The following is a 13,920-nucleotide window of genomic DNA, read 5'->3' as shown; positions in this document are numbered from 1 at the left end:
TCTTATTCAGCCATTAATGAGAAACGCAAGTAATAACTTATTCCCTAAAAGCTGTTTAGTCATTCAATTCAGCCGTTTCAGCCAAATATCAAATGTCCCTTTGATGCCACTATGCATTTAAGGTAGAAATGACCTGTTATTTTTCTTGATGAAAAAATCCACCAAAATTCTTAAGAAATTAAAGGCCGTCTTTTTATACTTCTCTCTCTCTCTCTCTCTCTCTCTCTCTCTGTACTATATGACAAAAGATGAAGTAATTTTGCACCCTTCCCATTTCCCGTGCAAGTGCAAGTGCAACCAAAATTGGGTTGGAGAATGAAGTCCAATTTTTTAACCATATAGTGCTATAAAATATTAATTGGCCACGTCATTCCTCTACGTGGCATAAGCATGTGGAGTCGTTTAGATAAGCAACCCGCTCCACCGTCATTCGTTGATCATATTTTCATCATCCCAATTATTGTCATCCGCTTTAATGCTTTTCTTTTTAATTTTTTTTGGTGGGTACAGAGCCTCAAATCTTGCTAGAGCCCCAATGACTATAATTCATGTGAACGCTGCAAGCATGTGGGGTGATTTAGAATTTAAATGTTGTATGAAGAACTTGCATTGTTCTTTATGTTTTGCGACTACATATGATTCGGAAAAACTTATAGCCAAACAACTGGCATCATAAAAGTGATAATCGATTAGGTAGGTTTTTATCAAAATTAAAATTCATGGGAGGTTCTGAATCTGATTTGTCAAGTCAAGGCATGCTTTTTCATAATGACAAGCAAAAAAATTTTAAAAATTTCAACATCTATAATACCGGTGAACGGTTTAAGATTTCTCAATTTGGTGGCAGTATAGCTGCTGATTAATTGCAAAAGAGGCAGATGACCCACTCCCTGAAAACGAGGAAAAGGAGATTCCTTTAATTTCTTATTACATGTAATATTAAAATTAGGGTGGTTATGTAGATAATGAGCGACAATCAAATGGTAGGAAGTGTCATTGTATATTTGTATGCTAAAATGAATGAATTGAACTCAAAGAAGTGTTTGTCGTGTAATCAGATTATTGCAACATTTACGTCCACTTATTATTTATTGTAATTGCTTGATCAACTAAGCATGAATATGAATAGTTTAAATTCCATTAAAATGGCTCACATTTGCTTTGGTGGTTGGTACCTGGTAGTTGATCCCTCTCACTGTTGAGATAAGCAATTCAATGATGTATTAATGTAGGAAATAGGTATCTTCTCTAGCTGACAAACATACGAAATGACGGTATTTCTGGTTCTTACTACAACAAAGTCAAATAGTCAAAGCAAAAGCTGATATAAGAAAAGTGAGGAAAGTAATTAATATTAGAACATCAGTTTTTTTTTTTATTTATATAAATGGAACATCAAAGACAAACCAAGGCCCGTCTCTTACAATTGTTTGGGTGGATGATGATATCATTTGACAAATCAAACACGTCTGATGCTCTCTTTTATCCATTTTGGCTCACTATCATTTATAAATGATTAACCAGCAGTTTCTAGCATTTAGCCATTCAAACATGTGTACGTACTCTTGTTTGTGACTTGTATGGTTTAAATGCTCGGAACCACCCAAAAGATGATCATGCTCCTTGCTACCGACATAGCATCATTCTATTTATATAATTCAAGAAGCAAATAAAGTCGAGAGAGAGAGAGAGAGAGCCTACCTGGAGTGGTTGGCAAGGTGCGGGGGTTGGAGAAAATGATGTGTGATTAGATGGCCCTTTTTGGGGGATAAATGGGAGGCGGCCTTTGGTGACGACTTCCCGATTTACTGCTCACAAAGCACGGCTGAAAAGTGCTGTGAAGTCATATGGGATTTTCTACTCATTCTCTACTTGTCGTGAATTACAGCCACACAGTTGGAATCACCTACCAATGCCAAAGGTGGGATCGGCCATCTATGACTATGAAATGTATGCTGCCATATCATGTTGAAAGGGTATTGGAACAATTATTATCGGCAGCCGGCAGGTGATCGGGACCCCTGGTGTGAGGAGGCGTTCTCTGGGAGGAGCAAATCCCAAGTCGTGGGAGAATGGGGATATGAGTATGACCATGACCATATCACACACCTGTTCACCTGTACAACAGACGCGATATGTCCTTGTATCTAATCTACCCTTCTCATCCATGGCCTTTTTGCGTTGGATCTCCTTGGAAGATGATGAGAGTCTTTACTACAATTGTTTTACTTTTACACCTTCGGTGAACGGTGATCCATCGTCCACCATGTACGTCCTTCTTACTTTCAAACTGCACCCTTCTAATTCTAAAGTCCAACCCTTGATTTTATCTATTCATATCTGTTACTACGTACAACATCATAGTCCATGGCCACCATGGAAGTTCAATTCAATCAAGCCAGTAAAGTCACTCACTCTTATATGTGAGCTATTGATCTATGTCTGGTTTTGTTTGTGCGCAATTGGTTTTGCATGACGGTCTTGTGCAACGATTTTACTTAAAACAGGGTTATGGTCATCATTTTTCAAGTATATGATTGCTACAAAGTTTGCATAAGTGTACCAGTGTATACACATAAACCACTGTCCGTGACCAAATTGATGGGATCAAAAGTAAGTGAAACCATGGTTTCCCAACCATCGTTAACTTGGATAGTCGGATCATTGGGCTTGAGAATCGTTCAACAATCGGTAATATTTTACCTCAAACCTGGCCCCTAACTAAAAAACCATTAAATCAATCAATACTATTAACCTAGGTGGCCAAAACCGTCAACCCGCCGATCAGACAATCAAACCGTTGACCCAGAAAAACGGTGGCCTTAACAATTCCGTTTCCGGGTCGTTTTTTAGAACCAAGTGAAACCTTAATTTTAATTTCTCCCATGTCCATAATTTGTGTGAAAGAGAGAGAGATTGTGATTGTAATTTGTAAAGTAACAGAGGGAGAAGACAATACGAGCTTAAACTTAAAGCCCTAAACATGACAGACAACTACTCCACGTCCACGACATAAGAACATATACAGTACATAAAAGTTGCTGTGTTTCTGTCGAAGAAGATTTAAGACCAGACCCACCAACCCAACGCCTCGCCCGCCTCGTGGTGTTGCTGTTCAGCAACCGCAAAGACGTCGGAGAAGTAGCTCCGGTTATCGTCGCTGCCGTCGTCTTCCTCCGATTGCATGCCATCGACGGGGCCCATGCAATCTTGATATTCGTCGTCCGGTAAGTAGGAATCCCCGCTGTCCACTAGCTGTAGACCGGCATCCTCGTCCACAACTGCACTTCCCCCACTGCCAGTGCTCAGCCGGACTTCCATCTTTACGGTTACAGAGACAGCTTCACCGTTGGAAGCAGCCGAAAGTGGTGGGTCGGCTTTCTGCCCCACCACCACCACCTCTCCCGCCGCTTCTTTAGCTTGCAGCTTATCATTCAAGAAGATCACCTGCATCCATGCAAGAGGAACCACACGTCGATCGGAAATTACTAAGATACCCTTCATTTAAATAGATTTCAGGAAAAAGCAGGTTGGTATATTCGTCGATCAATTTTAAAACCATTAGTCAGAAGAACAGATTTTATTTTCTACAAATTTTACCACAAAGATAAAAAGAAAAAGGGTAAACAAAAGACCCATCACCCCCTCGACGGCCAATGCAAGGAAAGAAAAGATTTGGGTTGGTGGTGGCCTGGCTATGAAATATGAACCCTCCATTTTTTTTCCTGATTTTTTTTTCACCTTTCTTTGTACTTCCTCAAAATGCCAAATTTAGAAGGTCAAATTTCAGATAAACAAATTAAAGCCCCTAAAAGGATTTGATACTCAACCTCGGATTTGAGCTTTTCGTTCTCCTTGACAACGGATTCATAATCTGAGAGGAGAGAGTCGTAAGAGGACTTGAGAAGATCGTAATCTCTTTCGAGCTGCTTAGTCTTCCAACGAGCTCGTCTATTTTGGAACCAAACAGCGACTTGTCTCGGCTGTAAACCGAGCTTCTTGGCGAGCTGGGTCTTTCTCTCCGGCTCCAGCTTGTTCTCCGCCTCGAAGCTCTTCTCTAACAGGTGAACCTGGACATAGCTTCCGCCAAATGTTTCAACCCAGAACATATTACTTCTAACGAAAAAGTTGCAAACCAAAGAGATAAAATGGAAACGGGGGTGGGGGATTCTCGAGAATTTCTTCTTTTGATAAGAGGGAATTTTTTAACAGGGTTGGGAGGGGCTTCAATTCATTTCACACAAGAGTCTTCGTTCATACACTTCTGATGTTTGACAAAACAATTTATGAAAAGCAGAGCAGATGCTGATACCAGTCGTCAATTAGATTAGAACATTTTTAGTGAATATGCCATTATCTTGAAGAATTTTAGTGTATGGGATACTTTGAAGCTACGAGCACAAAGTAAGTGGGAAGGTCACTAACCTGCTCGGGAGTGAGGCGGCGTTTCTTTTCCGGCAACTGTTCGTCGTAATATTCTTCATCTAGCAGATCGTTCGGCGAGCTGAAAAAAAGGTGCCTCCTTGAGTTTTCCTCCATGTTCAGCACCGATCTTGACTCTGCAATTCCAATTCAAGGAGAGATTTAAGTAATTTTCTGTAGATCAACTACAGGAATTAACGTAGTTAATATAGTTTTTAGGTTTCTTAAATGTTAGGATCAAATTGACATTTAAAGCTAAGTATAGATTAACAAAACAACCGATAGAAAGCAGATCTTGATGCAACCATAAAGAGCAGAAAAAAAATACGACACTCTAGACGAAGAAAAACAGACAGAGCTACAGATCTTCGATAAAAGAAAAGATTCCAACTTGAACTGCATAACAGACACAGTTTGCGCAATAAATAGCATGAGGTTTTACATAAACGCTTGAAGTTGAAACTTTATTATGACGAAACGGAAAAGCTTTTGCTCGCAGAACTGAAGAAGTACGTATGCAGTAAAAAGGAAACAGAAGGGATAATATGAGAACAAAGGTGAGAGATCACCTCGGAGATGGGGATCTGCGCTTCCAAGGAGTAACATGTTCCCATGGCAGGAGGCATCAAAGAATAGACGGCCGGAATCCATAAAAGATAACTTAGTGTATATCTTTGTATCTCGGATCGTCGGAGAGTTTTTCCTCGTGGATGATTTTTCCGGCGAAAAGCAAACTCCGCAACCCCCCAAACTCTGGTCTTTTTATCTTCTTAATTCTCAGAAGATCATGACCTTGTGACGAAAGAAGCTAGTACTCCACAGAAATCTCGTCGGGGTTTCCAGTGGACAAATGCCAAATCCCATCACGGAAACAATTGTTCTTATCTCCGGGAAGTTTTCAGGCGAGTGTCAGATAACCTGGGGTTCAGACGGAGACAAGATCGAAAATTCGGACCAGCTGACGATCTAACAAGAAACCAAACACTTGAAATAAGCGACAAAAAGTAAAGCAGATACTATTAGAAGACTTTTTTGGCCGGTATCAGGCAGACCGGCGGCTGTTTGCTCGAATTCCGGTGAGCACGTCTCTGTCTCTGGCTCCTTGCTACTGTCCCCCCCGTCAAAGCTGTTCTTCGCAGCTAAAGTTGAGTTCGAGTAGAGACGTCCCATTTTATAGCGGTAGAAGCAAAGTTAAAACGACTAAAATACCCTTCAATTTGATTTGTATTTGTAATTTTTTTATTAGGCGAGGGTATATTTGCTTCATGGGGGGAATTCGGAAAGGCCAGCTTGGAAGTTTAACTAACTTACGCCGCAGGCGATAGTTTATCTAGCAGATCTGGGCCATTGGATAAGGTTGATCAAACAGTGAGATTCTCGTGGTTTGTGCGAGGTGCTTTCTAATTAGTTGCATGCTTTCATTTTCCAAAAAAAAAAAAAAAAACAAAAAAACAAAAGTTGCATGCTTTTCGGTCGGGTCTTTGTCGGATCACTCAGTCCTCGGGTACCCAAGTTACTGTTACTGTGTCAGTTTTTGGGTTTTGCCCTTTTTAGGTTTTTTAACAGCCATCCTAGGTTTATGATTTATCATCCCCTCAGAGGCTCTGTGGCTCAGTCTAATACCATATTTTGCATGTCAGTCCCTATTAGATCCTCTAGCTTCCATTAAATTATTTCCACGACCATAAGTTATCTACATACTTTTGCTCCATAGTCCATAGTCCATAGTCCACAGTCCATACCAAGGTTTTTAAACCGAATTGGACAACGAACTGGTCAGGGTCCGGTTCAAGGTCCAAGGCTCGGATCATTTGAACCAAATGGGTGGCGGTTCTGATAAAAAAATACAAATTAAAAATTTTAAAAATTAAATGGCCAAAATTTTTGAACAGTTTAATCGTCTGAGTTAGCGGTTTGTTGATCAAATCTATGATTTTTGGCAAAATAATGGTTCTAGGGTAAAATAGAACCGGTTATCTGATTTGTTCCCGGTTTTTCCAGTCTGACTTTCTAGTCCGGTTTTGAAAACCATGGTCCATACCATAATAATGATGTCTAGAAGCATTCTCAAAAAAAGAATGTTTCGATCACCAATAAAATAAAAAATGGCCAAAACCGTTGAACGAGTGGACAACTCAATCGCTCAGATTAATAAATTATTGACCAATTCAATGATTTTTGGCCAGAAATTGGATTTAGGGTAACATGGAACTGATTGCCTCGACTATTCCTAGGTCAAATGGTCTGACCTTTCGAGTCAATGATGGTTTGAAAATATTGCCTGATAGACGGAAACCGACTTTATTTAACAAAAAAAAAAAAAAGAATGGACTTTGACCAATTTCACCCCCCCTCCGCCCCCAAAAGAAAATAAAAAGTCCCTATTCATTCAAATTGGGTACGCAATTTACACCCTAAATATTATGTATAAAATATTTTTATATATTAAATGACATACTTTAAATATTTAAAAGCTTGTTGGTCCAAATGCCTAGTTTGGCCAGCCTTAACCTAGTTAAGCCCCCTATTCTAGGTGCTAACCCTGGCCCATGATCACCTCTATGTAATAGTCTACTTCTTAAGCCGTGAAATCTCTTTTTTTTTACCATTTTAGATCATAAGGAAGCACTAGTAACATAAATTAAAAAGAAATCAAAACAAGATCAATCTATAAAGTAGTCATTAGGCCAATAATGCTGTTTGGAGTATAGTGTTTGGAGTAGTCATTAGGCCAGTAATGCTGTTTGGAGTATAGCTCCAATATATTAAAAAAAATGAATATACTAAAATTATATGGTCACATGCATAAAAGATTATCTATAACGCTTGTAAGAAAAAATGATCTACAAGTTGAACAGGCTACAAGGGCTAAGGGCAGACAAAAAATGGACATGGATTGAAGTAACAAGAAATTATTTAATTGTTTATACTTGATATGGCACTAAGGCCATGTTTGAGAGTGCTTAAAAATAAGTGCTTACTTAATATAAGTGCTTATTTGGGTAGGGACCACACCATTAAACACTTATTGGTGTCTGGGAAACAAGACTGAAATAAGTGCTTATTTTTTAAGTCCAAATTTCTAGCTTTTTTTTTTAAAGTGTTCATATAATAAGTACTTATTCATTTTTTTCTCCCATAATTGTCTCCGGTAAATTTTTAGAATACCAATTATAACCTTTTATAAAATCACTTTTACAAATGTACTTTTATAAAAGTAATTTTATGAAAAGTACTTTATGAAAGTAAAGTATTTTTACGAAAGCACTTTTGGGAAAGCACTTTTATAAAAACATTTTTATGAAAACACTTTTACAAAGCATTTTTACGAAAACACGTTTATAAAAATACTTTTATGGAAGTACTTTTATAAAAGCACTTCTATCGAATAAACACTTGAAAAAGTTGGATGCCAAATGCACATAAATACTTATTCAAATAAGCACTTGTTTTTTAACACTTATTTTTAACATAATCACTTGCACAAAAATACATTTATGGAAATACTTTTATAAAAACACTTTTATAAAATAACTTTTATAAAAGTATTTTTTACAGAAATACTTTATAAAAGCACTTCTATCGAATAAACACTTGAAAAAATTGGATGCCAAATACATATAAATACTTATTCAAATAAGCACTTATTTTTAAACACTTTCTAACATAATCACTTGCAAACATGGCCTAAACTGAATGGAGGCTAAATAAGGTTCATGTGGCCAATCTCATATAATTAGGACAAGGCATTGATGATTATGAAAATATGATCAGTCTGCAAATCCCAAAGAGAGAGAGAGGAAACTTGGGTGGGATTACCAGGTGTGTGTAAGTGTGTTGTGTGGTTTGTTAGTAATTACTAGGGTTGAAACTTGGGTGGGATTAGTTGGAATTAAGGTCAACATAGGTCCCACTTTAATGCTTTGGCCTAAGATATAAGCCCTTGAAAAAGTCTTAAACCTATCTCAGGTTAATTATCTTAAGCCTTAGTTGAAATTATTGTCTACGTGTGTATTGGGTCGGGCATGGGCTTGGGCTATTGAGCTACATAACAGGGGCTAGGCCAACCCCAGACCGAGAAAATGAAAATCATTGAGATTCTAGGGTCATCTTATGGAGGAGCAAAACCTAAGTCCAGCCAAAAAAACATTTTGGATCGGGTCAGGTTGGGTCCGCCCAAATTGCAACCTAACTAATTAACTATTGTTGTTGTAAATGAATGAAAGAAACAATTAATAATTTTTGAAGTAAACGGTGAACAAAAAGTCAGCACCAGCCACCAAATCCAATGAATACCCAATTCGAAATTATCTATTCACCATTACATTGTTTTCAGAAGGGTTTCTAACATATAAGGGTAACTTTTGGGGTTTAATATCAATAAAATTAATATATTTAAAAAATTTTAAAAAATAGATTAGTTTTTTAAAAATAATATTAATAAAGGGTAAAAATATTGTTCATCTTCTTTTGTTTTGTAATTTGTTCACTAAAGTCGTCGTCCGCCACCACCCGCCGCCACCTCCGCCCACCTCCGCCTCCGGCAATGTTGCCAGAGGTAGAGGTGGTGGCGGCGGTGCTAGTGGTCATTCCTTTGTCCGCCGCCGTCGCCACCTCTGTCTCCACCAGCACCGTCGCCGCCACCTTTGCCTTTGGCCACCTCCGGCAACGTTGTCGAAGGCAGAGGTGGCGGCGAGCGACGGTTCTGGTGAACAAATGGCAAGAAAAAAAAGATAAACAATAATTTTACTCTTTATTGATATTATTTTTAAAAAGTTAACCTATTTTTTAAATTGTTTTAAATATATTACTTTTATTGATATTAAACTTCAAAAGTTATCCTTATATGCTATTACCCCTTTTTATAAGTCCAGTTTACGAGGTTATAAAGGGTCAATATTCATGACATTAGAAATAAAAGGGACTGGGAGGAGAATATAGTTAATGAGAGGGGGCTGCATCCTGCATCGTGCATGTTTAGAAAGAATAATTAATTTCAGCTCAGATGGGCGACATGTGGGGTGTTTTCATCTTTTCATTAGAAAAATACGACGTTTCGGATTTAGCAAAATGACACGGCTGACCTAACGTTGATGGATGTGATGTGTGTTTTATACTTTCACTGCACGACACATGCCTCAGCGAAATGCATAGATGACAATGACATCGAAAATCTACTTCACCACGGGGTCGGGTTGGGTTGGTTTATTGGGGTTTTTCCAAATCGACCCGATCTGGTCGGATTATTTGAGATGAAAACCGAAACCGATCCACTGATAAGCTAAACTGACCTAATCGGTTTAAGTCAGGTTGGATTGGTTTGGGTCAGTTTCAGTTTTGTTCCTGTACAAAATGACACCTAATTGAATTCTAATTGTAATTGCCTAATGGGTTGCCTATTTGGTGTAAAAGATTATAGAAAGTTAGAAATTAGGATAGATTGATTGTTATAATTGTAATTGTCTAATGGGTTGCCTATTTGGTGTAAAAGATATTAGAAAGTTAGAAACTATGATAGATTGCCTATTCTAATTGTAATTGCCTAATGGACCTTTTAGTTCTAGTAGATGACTAGTTATAGTTAAGTAGGAAGCTACTCAAACTAGGAACTACTAAACTAGTAGAAGACTAGTTCGGTTCGGGTCGGGTTGGTTTCGGTTTTCACACAAGAAAACTGAAACCGATCCGATATATCAGTTTATATATTTTCCCAACCCGAAACTGATCGGTACTGATGAAAACCCACCCGACTCGGGTTGGATCAGTCCGAATTGATCGATTTGATCGGGTTGGGCATTCTTATGAACAGCCCTAGAGGCAGAGCAGGTATTGGCTCAGCCAAAAGTGATTCAACCGTGTCCATGTTTTGCAGTGTAGTGAAGAAAGGAACTCCGTAGTGCTTTGTGAAAATATAGAAGCAAATTAGACGGTTACAAAGCAATCATATTGGGCTCCCCCCAATTATTTATGCATGAGATACGTACCAGACAATGGGTCTTCTCTTTACAGAGCTGTAAACCGGCAAGGCCCGGCCCGATGGTCCACGGCCGCGGCCGGGCAAGATTGAATGGGCCGATGGGTCATGCCCGGTTTCCAGTTTCAGGTCAGCGGGCTGTGCCACCCCTGGCCCGCGGACTGGCGTGGCCCAGCCTGTGGCACAGTTCGCACGGTCCATATATATCTTATAATATATTATATAAATTATAATTATATAATAGTATATAATATTAATATATTAATAAAATAAACAAATTTTTTCAAATTTATTATACTATTTTATTTAATCATTGTATATATAAGAAATTGTATACATCAAAATTCATATAAAATTAAAATTTTAAGTTTTTTTTTTCATTTTTTAAATAAATAACTTTGGCATGGTCCATGGCCCAACCTGGCCCAAGACTCGACCCACAGACCAGCCCAACTCGGTCCGGGCCCGCATTTTTTTGGAGTTCAGACCTTGCCTCGCCAATTACGGAAGTAGCACGCTCTTGCAGGAGTTCCCAAGGAATCAATATTTTTTTTCTATTAATCGATAGTGGAAGAAAAGGCAAAGAATCAATTAATTTAATTAAAGTAATTAAAACTATAAAATGCTTAGTAAATTAAAAAGAGTTTCCCTTGGTTAAGAACTCTATCTATTTATATAAAACATTAAGGCCCGTTTAACTTTTCTGTAAGTTACTTATACGAGTAAGTGCACTTGCTTAGGTAAGCTTTTCCTGGGAAACATTTGGCTAAGTGAATTTACCCATGTAAATAAGGCAATGACCATTTTAGCCATAAAAGTCCAATATTAAAAAGGGCATTTTTGTTTATTGTTCAATAAAAATCAAAATCTAGTTGACCAACTTTCACCCTCTAAAAATCTTAAAAAAAAAAACACCCCATAAACAAAATTGATTTTACCACTACAACTTTCCCATATCAACGGTTGATAACTTGGATATGGGTGACAGGATCTTCCCATATTTGAAGTTGTTTGAAACGGGATCCATGATCCTGTGAAGCCTTGGATCATTCAGGGCAAATATCATATTTCATATGCTGCCTCTCTCCTCCAAGTGTTTGCCAGCTGTCTAACAATGGCAATTACTTGTAATTCTGGCGCTATGGTCTATGGAGAACAAAAACAATGAAAGCAAAATCACTAGTTTGTCTTCCAAATATCATATTTGATTGAAATTATTGCATGTTATCTTCCAAAATATTAATATCTCTCAATCAAATTATAGTAGATCTCTCATCTCTCGTAGTTAGCCAATTCAGCCTACAAAACCAAGATAATTTGATATTGAACCAACTCGGTGAGAAGAGTCAAAACTGAGAGGCTTGTACACATACATGCATTTAGAGTTTATTAGTAATTAAGCATATGCGTTGTATGTGTGGAATTTTTCTTTATATTAATTATTTGAATTTTAGATATATCATAATTAAGATAGAAATTAAAAATTAATAAAAGTAACAATATGATTAAAAATAAGTTTAAATGCTTGTACCAAATAATAATATTAATAATTATTATTATTAAATTTTGTGTTCCATTTCTATCATAAATAAAAGTAACTTTTACTTTAAGAATTATTTTTATTTATATGATGAATATATAGCATTAGAAATGTTCTCAAATGTTCTTGACAAAAATCTGTACATTTTCATTTATGGTGTTCTATCTTTTTTTAAATATTTATTATTCAATTATGATATCATGGGTTTCTTAGAAAAGTTGAACCATTGACCCACTATCTAGATAAGAAAATAACTTTGCTTTCGGATTAGTTTTAAATTAGGGAATTATAGTCAGAACCGGGTGCACATTTAAAACTAAGCTACAAATTAGTCTAGAAATCAACAAACTCTGACAACCAACTCTACATTTCAAATTGTAAAAATCCCTACCATGTCATCGGAGGTTTGTGTGGCTATTGCCAACATGGGATTCTTAATCCATGTTTGACACAACAAAAAGCTTATACTGAACTTGCTCTTTAATGTTGGGTGATTAGAAAATAAGAAAATGGTTTTTAGTTTCTCTCCCGCTCCCTCCCTCCTTCACACACAAACACAGACACAGACACAGACACACACACACACACACACACACACACAGTCGTCTCTCTACTCAACGACTATGTGATTTTAAAATAAATAAAAATGATTTTCAGTTTTTGTATTTGCATTCTCTCTATCAATTTCTCTCATTCTCTCTCTACCTATTGTTCTCTCTTAATCTCTCTCAATCTATTGTTCTCTATCAATTTTTCTCACACTCCTTCTCTTGTTCTATTTTTTTTCAATTTTCTTACACACTTATATGGTATTAATCAGATCGTATAAAAGAACATGAGGCCAACTTGATATAGTTAAAAAATTATTACACCAATTTGATAAAAATTCATAAGAAACTATTGACTATGAAATTTACACCAATTTAATAGAAATTTATAACTTGATTGTATAAATAGTTGGTCCCTTTAGTTCTTGTATACAGTATGATTAATATTATAAAAGTTTGTAAGAAAAATAAAAAAGAATGAGAGAGGTAACGAGAGAAAGATTGAGGGAGAAGTATAGAGATCGAGGGAAAATGAGATATTAACCGAGAGAGAGAGAGAGAGAGAGAGAGAGAGAGAGAGAGAGAATTGAATATTAGATTTATTGAGAAGAAACAAAAATAACTTAAATATAAGATTCCTTGAACATGAATGCAAGTTAATAAATTAAATATTAGATTTATTGAGAGAGAATTGAATGCATTGAATATCATAAAATTATATTTTTTCAACTCATTTAATATCAATAACCAATTACCCTATTTACCCTCAATTTTTATCAATAAATTTAAATGTAAAAGGGTAAATTTTAAACTAAAACAATTCCAGAAATATTTTTGAGGCCATTCATAATTTTTAAAGTAGTATAGATATTACAAAAGATGGACATGACATATAATCCAAAGCCTAAACTATTAGGTTAGGTTATGGGCCACTCTTTGGTGTAAATTTCTTTACTTCTCTTTCATTTCAATTTCAATATAAGACTCTCTTATTCCATACATCACTCACACACGAATCCCAACATTCAATTCCAAGGGCTGGTATGCCAGCTTGTGCTGAATACAATCTTTTTGATGGATATAAACAAATCTTTCTGAGCTTTTTTTCTCACTAAAATTTGCACCGAAGAATCACTCTCGTGGCGGAATCTTCTGATTAGTGATGGATTGGAGTATGAAAGACACGCACCCAATTATATATATATTAAGAAAATGGGGAATTTATGGGTAGGATTAGGATTTATTGAAGGCGCTGATGGGAGGATAAAGATAAATTAAAGCAAGAAATTAGACCTTTTCTGGAGAGAGTTTTTTGGAGAGAGAGAGTGTGTGTATTTTATATAGACACCCATATGGCCGTGTCTGCATAGATTGTTTTGAGAAAGTTGAAGCATAAGATGATAAGATAGTGCTTCTTGCCGTTTTATTGGACGAAT

General features: G+C 36.7%; 1 protein-coding gene across 2 annotated transcripts; it reads right to left on the bottom strand.

Annotated features, from left to right (window-relative positions):
• Window positions 1-2,895: 2,895 nt before the first annotated feature.
• Window positions 2,896-5,594, bottom strand: LOC148862863 (homeobox-leucine zipper protein HAT5-like). Of its 2 annotated transcripts, none has more exons than XM_088979774.1 (4): window positions 4,992-5,594; window positions 4,426-4,559; window positions 3,831-4,070; window positions 2,896-3,447 (listed from the first exon to the last, which is right to left on the bottom strand). In XM_088979774.1, exons 1-4 carry the CDS (start codon window positions 5,071-5,073, stop codon window positions 3,064-3,066), a joined length of 840 nt encoding a protein of 279 aa, XP_088835900.1. In that variant the 5' UTR covers window positions 5,074-5,594; the 3' UTR covers window positions 2,896-3,063. The 2 variants fall into 2 exon arrangements, with proteins under 2 accessions (XP_088835900.1, XP_088835901.1); XM_088979775.1 differs by having other exon boundaries at window positions 3,831-4,080; window positions 4,992-5,569.
• Window positions 5,595-13,920: the final 8,326 nt, after the last annotated feature.

Source organism: Nelumbo lutea, chromosome 3, assembly GCF_056320005.1.
Source record: "Nelumbo lutea isolate HS-2025 chromosome 3, American lotus-T2T, whole genome shotgun sequence".
Classification (NCBI taxonomy): domain Eukaryota; kingdom Viridiplantae; phylum Streptophyta; class Magnoliopsida; order Proteales; family Nelumbonaceae; genus Nelumbo; species Nelumbo lutea.
Note: the sequence above shows the minus strand (reverse complement) of the source record. Positions and strands in the feature narration are given on the sequence as shown.

Excerpts from the sequence above, each read along its gene's own strand:
- LOC148862863 (XM_088979774.1), bottom strand. The coding sequence starts at position 5,073 with ATGGATTCCGGCCGTCTATTCTTTGATGCCTCCTGCCATGGGAACATG. Across the intron at positions 4,071-4,425 it reads GCCGCCTCACTCCCGAGCAG|GTTCACCTGTTAGAGAAGAG; the intron begins GTTAGTGACCTT and ends AGCTATGTCCAG. Across the intron at positions 3,448-3,830 it reads ACGAAAAGCTCAAATCCGAG|GTGATCTTCTTGAATGATAA; the intron begins GTTGAGTATCAA and ends GCATGGATGCAG.